This window comes from Sorex araneus, chromosome 2 (genome assembly GCF_027595985.1).
Source record: "Sorex araneus isolate mSorAra2 chromosome 2, mSorAra2.pri, whole genome shotgun sequence".
Taxonomy (NCBI): Eukaryota; Metazoa; Chordata; class Mammalia; order Eulipotyphla; family Soricidae; genus Sorex; species Sorex araneus.
In genome coordinates, this window is record NC_073303.1 from 224,965,840 (window position 1) to 224,982,948 (window position 17,109).

The 17,109-nt window shown below is 57.3% G+C and overlaps 1 protein-coding gene across 2 annotated transcripts; it reads left to right on the plus strand.

The window, feature by feature from the left end:
• KRT74 (keratin 74) lies at positions 1 to 7,054 on the plus strand. Of its 2 annotated transcripts, XM_004601503.2 has the most exons (9): positions 1 to 465; positions 877 to 1,091; positions 1,456 to 1,516; positions 2,125 to 2,220; positions 2,637 to 2,801; positions 4,569 to 4,694; positions 5,778 to 5,998; positions 6,392 to 6,426; positions 6,858 to 7,054. In XM_004601503.2, exons 1-9 carry the CDS (start codon positions 1 to 3, stop codon positions 7,052 to 7,054), a joined length of 1,581 nt encoding a protein of 526 aa, XP_004601560.2. The 2 variants fall into 2 exon arrangements, with proteins under 2 accessions (XP_004601560.2, XP_054983202.1); XM_055127227.1 differs by lacking the exon at positions 4,569 to 4,694.
• The last annotated feature ends 10,055 nt before the right edge of the window (positions 7,055 to 17,109 follow it).

The following is a 17,109-nucleotide window of genomic DNA, read 5'->3' on the forward strand; positions in this document are numbered from 1 at the left end:
ATGAGTCGGCAGCTGAGCCTCAAGCCCTGCTCTGACAGGGCCAGCTTCAGCGGGCACTCCGCCGTGGTTCTCAGGAAGCCCGTGGGCAGCGCCGCCTCATACCGGGCAGCCGGCCAAGGGGCTGGGGCAGGCTTCAGCAGCCGGAGCCTGTACAGCCTCGGAGGGACTCGGTGCGTCCCCCTGAATGCGGCTGGCGGTGGCCGCGCGGGCTACGGCTTCGGGTCCTGCTCTGGCTACGGGGGAGGCCGGCCCACGGGCTTTGCCGGCAGCATGTTCGGCAGCGTGGCCCTGGGGCCCACCTGCCCCGCGGTGTGCCCCCCTGGCGGCATCCACCAGGTCACCGTCAACAAGAGCCTCCTGGCGCCCCTCAATGTGGAGCTGGACCCCGAGATCCAGAAAGTGCGCACCCAGGAGCGGGAGCAGATCAAGGCCCTGAACAACAAGTTCGCCTCCTTCATCGACAAGGTGGGTGGGAGGCGGGAGGGCCAGGCCGGTGGTGTCGTGGGGCGCGCAGGCTGGGGTACGGAGGGTCAGGGGGGCGAGGTGCTTTGGGGCCTGAGGGGGCGTCTGTGGGACCGCTGGGTGCACTCCATCGACTGAGCGAGCTCCCCGACCCTGGAGGGCTCCTGCTCCCCCAGGCAGACGCAGTCCAGGCCGGACGAGCCCCTCGGGGCTGCCGGAGCTCCAGACTCAGCGAGCTCTGATGTGGCCCCAGAAGGCCCTGGAGAGAGCATCTGTCGTGGAGTCGGCAGGGGAGGGCGCCTCTGAGTGGGGCCCACGGATGCCGAGTCCGAGGGCATAAGGAAAACCTCCCCGGTGTGGTGGGGGAGTCGGACGCGTGTCCAGGGACCCTCACGGTCAGTGCTCTCCTCCCAGGTGCGCTTCCTGGAGCAGCAGAACCAGGTGCTGGAGACCAAGTGGGAGCTGCTGCAGCAGCTGGACCTGAGCAACTGCAAGAAGAACCTGGAGCCCATCCTGGAGGGCTTCATCAGCAGCCTGCGGAAGCAGCTGGAGGGGCTGTCGGGGGACAGGGTGAGGCTGGACTCGGAGCTCAGGAACATGCGGGACGTGGTGGAGGACTACAAGAAGAGGTGAGCGCCACCAACAGCTGTGGGTGCTATTCCCGGGGGCTCCCGGGGTGCCCTCTCTGTGCCGCTGTACAGAAGGGGTGGGGGAGCAACAGGACCAAGGCATCACACCGACCTGTTTGATGAGAACTTCCGACTCCATTGCCAGAAGAAGCTGCTGAGCCCCCAAGTTCGGGGGGCCAAGGGGGCATCTAATAGACTCCAGGAATTTCCCAGAGCCCAGCAGGTGGAATGCCAGGGAGGTGACGGGGATGGATCAGGCACACTCCATCTGCTGCTGCTTCCCGGGGCTCTGCACCCCTCGCCCCTGCCTGGCTAGAGGGACAAGGGCTCCCCAGGCCTCTCTGAGCTTGCCTTCTGCCCTCAGGTACGAGGTGGAAATTAACCGGCGCACAGCCGCTGAGAATGACTTTGTAGTGCTCAAGAAGGTAAGGGGGCGGGGCTGGAGCAATAGCGCAGCGGGGAGGGTGTTTGCCTTGCATGCGGCCAACCCAGGTTCGATTCCCAGCATCCCATAGGGTCCCCCAAGCACCTCCAGGAGTAATTCCTGAGTGCATGAGATGAGCCAGGAGTAAACCCTGTGCATCGCCGGGTATGACCCAAAAAGAAAAAAAAGAAGAATGTAAGGGGGAGACGGGCCTTCGGACCCTCCTCCCCCAACTCACTCAGAACTTCAGTCCAGGCCCCCTGATGGTTGGACAGGGAAGCAGTCGAAGCCGGAGGCTTGGTTATGGGGGAGACTACACACCAGGGAGAGGAGAGAAGGCGGGAGAGTCTCTGGTCCATCCTGGTCTTGAGCAAAGTCCCATGGTCTCTCTGGCTTGCTGGCTCCGGCCACCCAGAACAAACTCAGGCCTCCTTCTCCTCTTCCATTCCAGATGTTCTGTGGGTAGAGAAGAAAATTCAATGAGCAAGAACTTTTACTGATTCAATCTTCTCCTTGTGGGGGAGAAGGGGGCTTGGGGAGTAGGACCACAGGCAGCAGGGGGGCCGGGCAGGAGCAGGGTCTGACCTGGAACGCCGTGGCCCCTGGCAGGATGCGGATGCGGCCTATGCGGTGAAGGTGGAGCTGCAGGCCAAGGTGGACTCTCTGGACAAGGACATCAAGTTCCTCAAGTGCCTGTACGATGCGGTGAGGACCCCCGGCCTGTCCCCACCGCCTCTCTCCCTGCTGAGGTCTCCCCAGGAACTGAATCTAGGGACTCAGTCCAAAGCACTGAAGGGCATGTCGATGAAAGCTGCCGAAGCTTGCCCGGGGTCCCATGGCCCCGAGGCCAGGCACTGGAGCTGGGGCCCTCTGGGGCCCACGGCAGGGGAATAGGTCTGTGAGGTTCTGTGAATGCAGGTAACTGTCCACCCAGAGCCCTGCAGCCCTGCCTCCTGCTGGCTGCCCCCAGGCACACGTCCCGCCGTTGGGCAGCCCTGTCCTCCTGTCTCCTGCCCACGCTCTTCCAGCAGGGGCATTTTGCCCAGAGTCACAGGCTCGGGGGCTGATGGGCAGAGCAGGCAGCCGGGGGACACTCACTTTGTCCTCACCTCTGCACCCAGGAGCTGGCCCAGATCCAGACTCACGCCAGTGAGACCTCGGTCATCCTGTCCATGGACAACAACCGGGACCTGGACCTGGACAGCATCATCGCCGAGGTGCGCGGGCACTACGAGGACATCGCCCTGAAGAGCAAGGCCGAGGCCGAGGCGCTGTACCAGAGCAAGGTGGGCCCCTCTCCTGGGCCCCCACGCGCAGGCACAGCCCCTCCCGCACACAGTGGGGCTGAGGAAAGGGTGGGTGGAGCCTCAGGAGCCTTCTCTCCCAGGGGTGTCCTGGCGGAGACTCGGGTCAAAGCATGGCCATGAGGAGGGTCTAGATGGACTTTAGCTGCCGAGAGGCCAGGCAGCCTCTGAGGACGGAGAGAAGGGAGGTGTCCTCGCATGGACAGCTAAGACACTTCTAGGCACTGCAGTGTGTCGCCAGGAGCAGAGGGAGCAGCACGCGTGGAGGGGAGTAGCTGTGGGTGGCCTGGGGTGGGCAGGACTGTCCGTTCCGTCCTGACCAGTGGGGAAGGGCCTCCAGGAGGAAGAGGGACATTCATTCTCTTGGGTATGGGGAGTCGTGCCTTCATGTAAAATTCATGCTGAGGAATTCTTTACCTGATTACTCTCCAGTGCTCACGACCTGCCCTGCTCACACCTGTCTTGCTAATGTCTCTGCCCAGCTCAGTCCTGGTTTTGTCACACCCACACCTGCCCTGCTCAAGCTGTCTCTATTTACACCTGCTCTGTTCACACCTGCTCTGCTCACGCTGTCTCTATTCACACCTGCTCTGTTCACACCTGCTCTGCTCACACTGTCTCTATTTATACCTGCTCTGTTCACACCTGCCCTGCTCACACTGTCACTATTCACACCTGCTCTGTTCACACCTTCTCTGCTCACGCTGTCTCTATTCACACCTGCTCTGTTCACACCTTCTCTGCTCACGCTGTCTCCATTCACACCTGCTCTGTTCATACCTGTCCTGCTCTATTCACACCTGCCCTGCTCACACTGTCTATTCACACCTGCTCTGTTCACACCTGCCTTGCTCACACTGTCTTTATTCACACCTGCTCTGTTCATGCTGTCTCCATTCATACCTTCCCTGCCCACACCTGCCCTGCCCACACCTGCCCTGCTCACACTGTCTCTATTCACACCTGCTCTGTTCACACCTATCCTGGTCACAGCTACCCCTGCCCTACTCCCACTGGCCCTCTTCACACCTGCTCTTTTCACACCTGTCCTACTCCCTCTGGGCCCCTTCATATCTCCCCAACTCCTGCCTGCCCAGCTCGCACACCTGCCCAGTAAACCTAGTGGTCCCTCCTTGCTCGGCTCACCGCTGACCCATTCCCTCCTGCCCTACCCTCGCTCACTCTCTGCCTTTACTAAACCTGCCCTGGGGAAGGAGCCCGAGTCCTGCTCCCCTGTCCATGACCACAGCGTTCCCCTTCTTGGACACCAGCCCAGGGGAGGAGGGAGGCCTGTGCTCCCCGTTCTGGGTCAAGAGTCCCACTGCCCCAGGGTACACCTGGTTCTCTGCCCATCACCAATCCAGGGAGCAGGGCCTGAGCTTGTCTGTTTTCTTCTGTGCCCCCAGTCCTGAGCGGAACCACCCTGCACAAAAACACCTCTGGAAAGGTGCTGAGTGGAGACAGACAGAGCTCTGCTCACAGGCCGGGTTGTTTCCAACAGTCCCACTGCATCTCTGCTCTGCCTGGTCCCCTGAGCACAGCAGGACGGAACGAGGGAAGGGAGCTGGGAGACAGGGAATGGGTCTGGCCTGCACGCACGGCTCGGGGAGGCTCCAGAGCGAAGTCTCGGTCACTCCCGTCTGGGCCACCCCCTGGGCTGGAGCACAGCCCGGGCCCCGGCCCTCCCTGCTGGAGGTCAGGGTCAGTGGCTCCCGACTCCCAGCAAGCCCCTGTCTTTGGGGAATGCAGATCCAGGAGCTGCAGCTGGCAGCCAGCCGGCACGGCGATGACCTCAAGCACACCAAGAGCGAGATGTCGGAGCTCAACCGGCTCATCCAGCGGATCCGCTGTGAGATCACGAATGTGAAGAAGCAGGTGGGTGGCCCCCCTGCGGGAGAGGGCTGGGTTCCTGGGGACCCCTGGCTCCACGCGGCCCCGGCTCCAAGCACCGCTGGGTATAGTCCTGGAGGCCCACAGTCACCCCTAGACCTGAGACAGCAGCACCTCGCTAATCCTTGGCCCAGCCAGGCCCCAAAAGGGGGTCCTAGGAAAAAGGCTCAAACTCCCCACCTCCCTCCCCATCTCGGATGCTCTTGGCCACGGATGGCCACTTTCTCCTGCCTCAGTTAGACTGGGGTCGTAGCTGGCATCCTGCTCAGAAATGGGAGGGGCCTGGTGCTTTTCCCAGGTGTCATCGCCCCTCATTTAGACAACGGGGCTGGCTGGACAGGGGTGCCCTTGCCCCAGCCGGCCTCTTCCTGGCAGAGTGGCCTAGGGATGACCACACTCCCTCCAGCCCCTCTTTCTCTCACACCTCCTGGGCAGCAAACCAGCCCCCACTCAGTGTACTCCTCAGGGGGCAGCCCTGATGAAGCCCCCAGCCTCATCCTTGTTACCGGGGGCGGGGTCTGTCTGACCGGAAATCAGCAGATCTCAGCTGCATGTCCGTGGGGGAGGACGTGTCCTCTCCAAAGAGCCAGGCCAGCGCTGCTCAGGGTACAACGGTCAGCCTCGGAGACAGGAGCAGCACAGGGTCCTCCCTCCCAGGCCCCCTGAGGCCACCCTGCCCGTCAGTCCTGTATTAGCAAGAGTGTGCGACATGTCTAGGCAGGAAGAGTCCACACCGTACGGTGTTCACAGGCAGAAACCGGCCCTGCTGTCCCCCCTCAGTCCGCTGCCCAGTCCTGGCTGCTGTCTCGTTGCGATTCTCCCAGACACAACATCCCTAGAACCTGGATCCACCGATAGCCTTCCACCCAGGAGCATTGCAAGCATCAGGTTCACCTGCATTTCTGAGATGCGGCTGCTCTGACGCTTGGCCTGGCTCCCTTGAATGTCCACCTGGAAGCAAACACAGGCAGGGAGGAGCGCCGGGCACCGGGGCTGGCCCTGCCTCTCTCACCTGCACGATCTGGAGGTCCTCGGGGCCCCCTAAGCTCCCTGTTCTTTCCCTCGCAGTGCACCAACCTGGAGACGGCCATCGCCGACGCGGAGCAGCGGGGGGACAATGCCCTCAAGGACGCCCGCACCAAGCTGGACGAGCTGGAGGGCGCCCTGCACCAGGCCAAGGAGGAGCTGGCCCGCATGCTGCGGGAGTACCAGGAGCTGATGAGCCTGAAGCTGGCGCTGGACATGGAGATCGCCACCTACCGGAAGCTGCTGGAGGGCGAGGAGTGCCGGTGAGGGGGGGCGCGGGGGCTCCGGCCAGGCTGGAGTCATCGGGAGATGGGAGACGGACAGCTGCACAGATGACACCCACATGGATGGGCATGGAGGGTGGACGGACACGGGGGACACAGTGGGGGTGGCGAGCTCAGTGACACCCCCGACCCAGAGCTCAGCCTGAGCCAGGACGCCGGGGTGGGGACGGGGCGGGTGGCGGGGGGTGAGACCGCCCTGGGGTTGATGCCGGGCTTTGACGATGATGGAACTCACCGCACAGTCTCTGTGACACATGTGACGTCCCGGCTTCTCTGGGAAATGGGGACCATCTCTGGTCAGGACGGATTTCAGTGACTTGGGCCCCTCGGGGCGTCTGACTCTTGCTCTCTCCTCTCACGTCTGTCTTGCAGGATGTCGGGCGAGAACCCTTCCTCCGTGAGCATCTGTGAGTGTCCCCTGAGACGATCTGGCTTGGGGGGGGCGGATTCTGACTGCACACGGAAGCCAGGGACCCCAGGAAAAGAACGTGTCACCCGAATTCATGGGAGCTTCTGCCCTGGGAAGCTTTTCTAGCTTCAAGGGAGCTTTTGTCCCCTTTGTCCCTATCTGTTCCCTTTTGTCCCTTTTGTCCTCTGGAAGGCGCCCACCAGGCCCCTCCCGCAGGGTCCTGCCATCAGAGGGAGGCAGGACTGAAACCCCCAGGGACTGTCTGTCCCCTGCGGTCCTCACTCTCACAACCCCCCTCACCCCGTGTGGGTGTGGAACAGTGTGATGCTCGTTCTTCCAGGGCGTCTCTGGATGGCTGAGGGCGGCTGGGTGTCTCTGGGGAGCTGACACTCGCTGACCCCCGCCCCTGCTCTGGCCCCTTCTCCGCAGCCGTCATCAGCAGCAGCACCGGGGGCAGCTATGGCTACCACCCGGCCTCCTCGGTGGGCACCGAGCTCACGGCCGGCAACGCCAGCGGTGCCCGAAGTGGACAGAGCAAGACCAAAGGGAAAGAAGTGGGGGGCCTCAAGGACTCCCAGGACAGGACCACCCCGGCCAGCGCCCCCGCTCGGAAAGCCACCCGATGAGCCCCAGTCGCCTCGGCACCTGGGAGAGAGACGGCCTTGTCGCACCCCAAGACCCCGGCACCTGGCCCGGGCCTCTTCCCCGCCAGCCTCTCTCCCCTCCCAGGGTCGCTGGAGGCTTCCCGCCTGCATCTCTCTCTTCAGCGCATGGGACTTTGGGTCCAACTCTAACTCCCCTTCTTGGTTCTGGGAAACTTTGATCATCCCTAGAGAGAGGAGAGGTGGGGAAGGTAAGGGGATCAGTTTGTCCTGCACTGGGCTCTCCTCCACAGTGACTGGGCAGTGGGGGACACCGCAGCCAGCTGATGAGAACTGAGCTTTGCCGGCCCCCCTCAAAGGTGGTCTGTCCAGGAACTCGACCACTGAGAAGCTGTAGGTACTCTCTGAACCCCAGCTGTGAGGAAGAGAAGTGGGGTTTTCTGGCCCCGCGTGTCCCTACTCCCTAGGGACAGCCAGCGTCCCCAGGCCCTGGACTCCCTGGGTGCAGTGCCTTGAGTGGCCCTCCAGCCCTCCGAGAGACGCAGTCAGCGCCCGTGGGTGGCAGAGAACACACCCTGAAATCATCCTCCAGTGTCGGGCGGAGTGGGGTGACCCCCACCTGGCCGAGCCCAGGGCTGCACGCTTTCCCCGCATGCTACCCGTTCCTCTCACCTGGGGAAGCTCAAGTTCTTTGCACGAGGATAGAGTAGAATTCTGAGGCTTTGGCCTGGGGCTGTGGGTATGGCGGGTGTCTGGGTCAGTCTGGTCTTTTCTCCAGGGCTGGGTCCTGCTGTAGCTTCGACTCTGATGCCACTGTCCTGAGCAAGCCCGGTGAGTGCGCCTGACGTGTCTCCGAGGCGCTGCCCGCACTGTGGCTCTTGGTGTAAACACCTCTCCCAGCGGTGACACCCAGTCCCTCCTTCGCCTGCACTAAGGACTGTAACTTCTGCTGCACATTCAATAAACTGCAATTGAAGAATGCCAGAGGTGCCCTCCGGCCAGCATGTCAATCCCCCCAAGCCCCCCAATTTGATAAGTGACCGCCCTGCACGTGTGCACAGCTGGCAGAAGCCAGGGGCAAGCAAAGCAGGATGCTCAGGCTGATGCCAGAAAAGAGATATACACACAAAGGCAGATGCATACAAATCAGGACTGATCTGTGCAGCATGGTGAGCCGTGCATGCCTGTGGGGTGTATGTGTGTGTGTGTGTGTGTGTGCCTACATGATTGCGTGCCATGTGTGCCTGTGTGTCATGCATGCCTATGTGCCTGTGTGTGCTGTTCATGTTGTGGGTGTCATGCTTGCAGTGGTTGCTGTGCACGCCTGCATCTTGTGTGTCTGCATGCCTGTGTGTTTCCGTGTGCCTATGTGCCATGCATGCCTGTATTTCTGCATGCCTGTGTGTTTCTGCATACCTGCATGCCTGCATGCCTGTGTGCCTATGTGTCATGCATGTCTGTATGCCTGCATGCCTGTGTGCCTGTGTGCCTATGCATCATGTGTGTCTGCATGCCTGCATGCCTCTGTGCTTGTGTGCTGTGCATGCCTGTGTCATGCATGCCTCTGTGCCTATGTGCCTGTGTGTCATGCATGTCTGCATGCTTGCATGCCTCTGTGCCTCTGTACCTGTGTGTCGTGCATGCCTGTGTGCCTGAGTGCATGCCTGCATGTCTGGCTGCCTGTGTGCCTGCGTGTCTGCATGACTGCATGACTGTGTGCCTATGTGTCATCCATGTCGGAATGCCTGCATGCCTGTGTGCCTGCATCCCTGCATCCCTGTGTGTCATGTGTGCCTGCGTGTCTGCGTGCCAGTGTGTGCCTGTGTATTGTACGTGCCTGTGTGTCACGCATGTCTGCGTGTCTGTGTGCCTTTGTGCCTGCGTGCCTGCGGCCCGTGAAGGAGGAAGTGAGGCAGGCATTGGGAAGACGAGTGCTGGAGGCTGACAACCAAGCAGATGCTAGGGAGTGGGCATGAGCTCACCGGCATGGTGGGTTTGACACAGGCTTGTGGCCCCATCTTGGGGGCCTGGGTGGTTTCTGGTTTTCTGGGGTCCACGGTGAGGCTGGATGTTCCCATGGCCTTAGCCCTCCGCTGTGACTTTGTCACAGGTCTGCTGGCTGTTCCAGGCAGTAGGGCGGGGCTGTGTGAGGCCAGGGTCCCTGCAGACTGCTCGGGGCCTCTCCTCAGGTTGGACCCAGTGGAGTCCAGTGCAGTCTACTGTGGGGAACCCAAGGCCGAGAGTTAGGCGTCTTCAGCCATAAGGCTATTTCCAAGATTTTTGTGGGCTCTGAGGATGGTGCCCTGGGGCCTCTGCTCCAGCTCATTCACTAACCAGCCACCTGTGGCACTCGGCCCAGTCCGTGGTCATTAGTCTTGTGTGCCCGGAGCCAGCTGAGACCAGTGAAGGTGACTCACTTCCCTCCGAGATGTGCGAAACCACAGGGCACGTTCCACAGTGCCCAGCCCAGCCCCTCCGTGCAGCCCTGGCCAATTCCAGGACCCCCTACGACTTTTCCAGCACCGATGCTCTGCTCTACCCATCCCCCCGCCCTACCGCCCAGTAACTCATTCTTAGGGACCCAGTCACAGGGGCTGGGGAGGGTTTGGATGGAGCCCGCCAGTGGAAATGGTCTTTAAGGGAATCTGCACATGTGGCCACATCCGGACCACAGGGCAGGTGCACCCCAGCCGCCACAGCCCAGCACCCCACTCTGGGGCCTATGATCTTGGGGTGCGGAAGCAACCTGTCAGCTACAGTGTGCTAGGACAGACTGATTATCCATCAGATACAGAGGGGATTCTTGGTCATCCGGGATTCATGAAGCTCCTGATACTGGGGACACAGGACCAGTCCTGGCCAATGTCAGTGCTCTGGGTCAGATCCCAGTACAGAGGCCAAAGATAGAAGGGCGAGCAGTGTGCCTTGGCTGACAAGAACCCGGGGCATGAAGCACATGGGCTGGGCAGAGGACCTAATCACTCAGCCTGTCCAGAGCTCCAGAGATGTCCATTAAGCCACTTGGTTGGGGGTGCCCAGGCTGGCAGAGTCCCTGTGCATGTACAGCCTGTCACACCGTCATAACTCCCTGTAGTGAAGAGATTCTCCCCAGTACCATGCCCCTCAGAAGCCCTCCTGAATCTCCAGGCTGGGCGGAGAACCCGGTGGTCCCCTCTAGCATGATGACCTCCCCACATGATTGATTCCATTACCCGCCAACGTTGGGTCTCCAGGGGTTGGCATGGCCTTGGTCTTTGCTGAGCTTTTCAGCAAGGAACGCATAGAGAAATTTTGTCTAACGGGCACTCAGAGATGATTTCTTCTTTAAGAGACGTTGTGCAGACAACTGGCTATTCACATGCAGAAGAATGCTGCTGGGTTCTGCCATCTCTCCATAGAGAAAAATTAAAGAGGTTCAACAAACTAAATATAAAGCCAGAGTCATTCAGCTCTTTTAAAATAAATAAAATAGTTAAAAAGCTATTCACCTCCATAGTTGGAAGCCTGCCTCATGAGCTGGGGGAGAAGGCAGCTGGAACAGAGAAAGGGTCACTAAGTCAATGACGGTTGGAGGGATCGTTCAGGATGGGAGGGAGATATGTGCTGAAAACAGTTAAAGGACCAAATGTGACGGCCTCTCAGTATCTGTATTGCAAATCATAATGCCCAAAAGTAAGGAGAAAATAGGGGGGGGGGAATTGTCTACCATAGAGGCAGGAAGAGGTTGGGAAGGAGGGTGGGATACTGGGGACATCGGTGGTGGAGAATGTGCACTGGTCGGGGGATGGGTGATCAATCATGGTATGAAGAAGCTCAAACATGAAAGCTCTGTAACTGTATCCCATGGTGATTCAATTTAAAAAAGGTATTCGTGACTGAGTTTCAGGCATACAATATTCCAACACCCATCCTTTTATCAGTGTCCTCTTACCCCCCATCAGTGTCCCCAGTTTCCCTCATGCCCCTACCCCCTGCCTCTGTGGCACTTTTAGTCACTTTTAGGCACTTCTACAATGCTGTTACTGATAGCACTTCATGCACATCTCTGTCTTTTTTTCAATATCCTGACCTTATCCAGAGGGAATAAAACTCTTACAAGAAATATAGGGGTCTATCTTCCTGACCTTGGATTTGTCAAAGGAATCTTAGACAAAATGACACCAAAAGCCCAAGAAAGAAAAGACAAAAGAAATAACTTGGACTTCAACAAAATGACACACTTCTGTTATCAGGATCAAGACAGTGAAAAGATAATTTGCAGATTGATAGAAAATTATGAAACTGAAAAGGGTCTCAAAAGCACAATATATAAAGAACCACCACCACTCAACAATTAACATGTCAGTCTTCCCATTGCTCATCGATTTGCTCGAGCAGGCACCAGTAAAGTCTCCATTGTGAGACTTGTTGTTACTGTTTTTTGGCATATCAAACACGCCACGGGCAGCCAATCAAATTGTAAAATGAGTAAAGGATTTTAACAGCCTCTCCACAAAGAATGTATGTACAAATGACCAAGAAGTACATGAAAAGGTGTTCACCATTATCAATCATCAACCAAATGCACACTGAAACCATAACAAGGAAAAATTTCACACCCACTAGGATGGCTCTAATAAAAAGTAAATAAAAAATAAAAAGGAAAATATAGCACTGGCAAGGAAGTAGAGACACTGGAGCCTTTGTTCCTTGCCAACGGGAGTGTTCAATGGTTCAGCCACCATGGAGAAGGCCACACTTCCTCATTCAGTTAACACAGAACAGCCGTGTGGCAGCTCAGTCCATTCTTGGGCATGGATGCCCAAGGCCACTGAAGCTGGGGCTGAAACACACACATGTGTATGTTCCTATTAGTAGCAGAACTGTGCTCAATAGCCAAAGGTAGACACAGCCCACCAATGTTTTTGTTGTTGTCATTTTCTTTTTGCTTTTAATTTTTTATTTTATAGAGTGGTTTACAATATTTGATTAGATTTAATATTCAAACACTAATCCCGCCACCATTACACTTTCCCATCACCATATCCCAGGTGTTTCCATCCCCATCCCCAATCCCCTGCCCCAAAGCAAAATCAAATAATATATTTTGCATTGTTTGTTTGGGGCTGGAGCAATAGCACAGTGGGTAGGGCATTTGTCTTGCATGCGACCGACCCAGGTTCGATTCCTCCGCCCCTCTCAGAGAGCCTGGCAAGCTACTGAGAGTATCTCGCCCACATGGCAGAGCCTGGCAAGCTACCTGTGGCGTATTCGATATGCCAAGACAAGTCTCACATGGAGATGTTACTGGTGTCCGCTTGAGCAAATCGATGAGCAATGGGATGACAGTGACAGTGACAGTATTGTTTGTTTTTGAAAAAAAAACCCTGAAGACACTACAAAAAAAGTATCCTTAGAGGAAAGAGTGTGAAGATTGTTGTATTTCACCCAGGGGCCATTAGGCAGCGCAACACATCATAGAACACATCTTACCCTGTGTTCTATGATACTCCAAGAATACCACACTACATCTGATGGGGTTCGAAGTAGGAGGCAACCAATATTAGAGGGAAATATTTTTTTTTGCAGCCCGCCAATGTTTGAATGTGTGTGTCTTCCCCAGATCCATATGTTGAAATCCTAACCATCCTCAGAGAGGCTGGTCTTAGCCTGGCAGGTCTTTCAGAGGTGGAGCCCTCATGAGTGGGCTCAGTATTCTAGCAAATGGCTAGAAAACTTCTGAAAGTTTTGTTTTTCTTACGCATATGCTTTCCACTGATGTGACACCCACTCATTTAGCCTCTCTAGGTCCACATTCCATTCCAGTTTGTGAATCCATCTCTCTGAAAGATTGGAAGTCCTCAGCTAGGGAGTGGACAGAATGCCACTGTCCACAGTGGACAGAGTGGACAGTCCCCTCTCGGCAAACTATCTCATCGTGATGGTTGTGAGTTAGTAGACTCGCAACCATAGTAGACACAAGGCTCCCTGCCCTTCCCACCACGTGATCATGGAACCGTGAAGGGAAAGCAATGGAGACACGGAGTCTGGAGGCTAGAGCTAATTCCAGACGGGTCCCAAACGGGTCAGGTGCACTGTCCTGGGAAACCTGAACCACATGTGTGGACACCTGTGCTCACAGGCCCAGGCCGGCAGAAGAGGCCCAAGTATTTAGCGAAGGGGGCAGTCACCCATGCCTGTCCCGGTGGACAGGACAGGAGCATTGCACAGAGCACGACCTCGAGGAGAATGAAGCGTGTGAGAAATGCGGAATCCGTCCACAGCACCTTCCGATACAGGGAAAGATGTCAGGAAAATGTGAAACACCTGAGTCAGGTGTGAAGCCTGAAATGAAAAGGTAGAACCTCTTAGGAAATTTGCATCTCGTTTTTACTCATTTTTCAAAAACCTGCTGTACTGAGTCTCCTGCTTAGTTCCTGGCACCTTAGCTCCCGCCAGTCCCAGCTTCCTGCCTTGCCACTTACCTGCTGCTTACCCAACACCCTAAAGGCAATATCCTTTTCATCCCTCTGTTCCCCCGCCACCTTTAACCCGGCCTGGGTCACTGTTGCCTCCTCACTTGCCTTTAACCCTAAGGCCCTAGAGGTCTGTGTGTTCGGAAGTCACTTACCCGGAATTCTAGGGGCTTGTGATTCACCTGCCTGCCTTTGTTCCATCTTCCCGCCTTGGCTGTGTCACGAGTAAGCAGGTGCCCAGTTCTTGCAAGACCTCAGTCACCGGGGTCCATGTGTAGTAAAAGTGCCTTTCCTTTAAACCACTGGATTCCCTCACCCAGTTATGCTTGAATACAATTTTTAAAAATGTTCAAGTGCCGTCCCAAACCTTTGGGTGGTCCACACTTCATTTGGGAAGAAGATTTTTTTCCAGTTTAATATTTTAAAATGGAATCACTACGAATCACAGTTACATTATTAAATTTCAGGTGTCCAATGTTCCACCACCAACCCCTTCACTGGCGTCCACTTCTCTGCACTAACGCTCCCAGTTTCCCTCTGTGGCAGGCACCGCCCCCCTCCCACTGTCCTAGTCCTCCATTCCCTATCCTGTCCTCCCCCGAGCCCCCCAACATCAAGCCGCCTACTGAAGACCACTCCTCCCGCTCTTTGCTTCTGTTGCCTTTGGGTATTTGATATTCCCTGACACAAGTTCTCTCTACCCCACAAATGAGATGGAGCGTTCGGAGCTGGTTCCTGTCCCTCCAGCTAACTTCGCTCCTGAGGATACCCTCCGTATCTGTCCACGTAGCAACAAACTGGGAAGGAGATTTTCCACTTCGCTCCCAGCCCATCTTCCCCCCGTGGGGTCTCCCCAAAGACACAGAGAAGGCTGAAAAGCTGATCAGGAAGTCAGATCTGGAGGGTGTGTGCCAGGAGTGGTTAGAGCTGTGGGTTCGGTCTTCCTGCCTGTGCTTTCCGTGCCTGGGTGTGGCGGGGCTGGGCAGGGGGCTGGGTGGAGGCCGAGAGCACAGACCGATGCCCAGCTGCCCGAGTTTAAACCCTGGAGCAAATCCTGCCTCAGTCACTTGCCGGGCCGTTGGGTCTTAAGGAAGGCGCTTCACGTCCTGTGCCTCCACATCTTCGTCAGTGGAATGGGCTCAGGAAACAGCAGGCTCTCAAGGCTGCTGGAGGGATGATGAGTTCATACGGGAACTGCTCCCAGCTCACGTCTCAGCACTGGGAGCTGCTATCAGCACTGCCATCACCTTCATTACTATTTACAAGCCGCCTCCCGTCCTGTCCACCGCGGGGAGGAGGTGGAGCGGCTTCCGGCAGTCGGCAGTCCCATTTCAGAGATGTGGAAACTGAGGCTTAGGATATTGGGACACCTGCCTGTGGTCACACGGCAGCACCAGGATCTGAATCCTTAGAGCCCCAGGGGCAAACACCCCCAGAGGCAGAAAGATGGCAGCGAATCCTGGCAGATGCTCCCACAGAGGGAACCAGGGAAGCCAGGGAAGTCTCCGTGCCGTGAATGTGAGCTGCCTTCCCCCGGCTTTTATACCCGAGGTCCTTCTGGTGACCTCACCGTCAGCCCTGCCTTCTGCAAACCTGCTAAGCTGCTGGCCAGGCACCTGGGGGGCAGCGCTGGCTGTGGCCAGGTCCACCCGGACAGTCCTGCATCTAGCTGGATTGAAACCCAGTGCCCTGCCTGCCCCGCGTAGCAGGAGGATATAGGCGTGCACGGAAGAGGGGCTGGGGGGCCCATTCACCAACAGTTGTCCATTTCCTTGGTCTCTCTGCTGAAGTGACTGGCGGGACCTGAGCTGAGGTCAGCAAATAGCCCAGCCTATTCGCTCTAATTACTTGCCGGGAGCCTCCTGCCCCAGCTCTCCCCTGCCCCCACCAGGGCACCCACGCCAGCTCCTTACTTACACCCTGCTCAGGCTTCCCCTGGCTTCCTGTTACTCACCCTGTCACGTGCGCAGCGTGGGGTCTCAGTATCCCCACCCGTGGTCATCTCTCATGAACGCTCCAGCCTGAGGGTCCTTCCCCACAACGGCCTGCCTGGGTCTCTCTGGCCATTTCACCCCCTGCCCACCAAGCCTTCTTCCCATCCCCAGAATCCAGGTCCACTCCAGACGGCCCCGGGCAGGCCGGCTCCGCGTTCACTCCGGTCTGCTCTCCCCTCCTGAGCTGCACTCGGTCTTCTCACCCTTCTTCCTTGGAAGCGGCCCCTGGAGGACCTCAGACCCCAGAAAGCTGAGAGTGGGGAGTCAGGGGCTCCTGACCGGGATCGTGGGGTGACAACACCTCAGACAGGGAAACAAAAGGACAAAGAAAAAGCTAGGCATTCATTTATTGTGTGAGCCAAGTAAAACTTTTGGGGGTAGGGGGAGAGTTTTGGTTTGGGGGCCACACCCAAGGGTGCTCCATGTTTATTCCTGTCTCTGCTTTAGGGATCACACCTGGAAAGGCTCCGGGGACCACATGTGGTTCTGGGGGTCCCACTTGGGTGGGTTGTGTGAAAGGTAAGTGCCTTAAGCCCTGGGCTATCTCTCCGGTCCAAATACAACATTTTGACTGTTCATCGAGAGCCATGAGCATGCAATCTACTTAACAAGCAGTTTAAATATCCCTTTAATAGATGTGCCTGTACCTTGGGGGCCCGACTGTCTCAGCTGACCCCTCCCTCCATTTCAGGGAGGTGGATCGGGCTCTCATATGGCCCTGCCTGGCCCAGGAGCCCTCAGAATTCCATTCTCTCCTGTCACACCCAGATCCCACTCAAGGGAGTGAGGGCAGATGAATCTGGGACAAGACACATCATTTCCTGTTTCCCACCAGCTTGACAGCCCTGATGGGATTCTGCGCCCCCCCCCACCCTGGCCCCGCAGCCCTGGGTCTCCCCAGGTGTCAGTGAAGGCCTTTCTGACCTGACCTGAGTGAACTATGCCCTGGCCTGGCCTCCACCCTGCCTCCCTCCAGCCCCAAAGGTCAGCAGAAGAGCCCCACCTGGCCCTCCCTTCCCTGGGGGGTGGCGGCCAGCCCTTCAGTCCCCCCCCCCATCAGCAGCAGCAACCTTGGGCGTTCATGTTCCCTCCTAATGGCCAGTGTCCGACGAGAAGGTTTAATGGCTCATTAATGACCGCACACGTTGCTCTTCCCCGGAGGAATGTGCCTTTGGAGAGTTCTAGAAACCAAGTTGGTTGAGGGCCCTGGGTTTTGCCCGACTCAGCACTTGGTGGTTCTCAGTAAATATTTGACAAGTTGACCAATACTTGATCCATTCTGATGGGTGTCTGAAAGTGGCCTCCTCTGGGGTCTTCTTATATGCAGCAGTGCTCATGAAGCTGTGGCAGGTGCTAATCCTGTTAATCACCATGAGCACTGATGATGGAGGACTCCCCGTGATCAGAGCTGGCCTGGGAGTACGGGTTGGGGGGGCCCTTCTAGGAGCAAATGGTGTAAGGAAGTGGGCTCCCCCCATGTCTCCCCAGTGGGGAGGAAGGGGGAGAGATGGGTGAGTTCTTGAAATCTAGCACCCTCACTCAGTGTCCTGGCCCTCCTGCATGCATTCGAGGGCTGGCATGGGGATTGGGCGTGGCCCACAAAGTTCCCATCCCATTTACAGACAGAGAA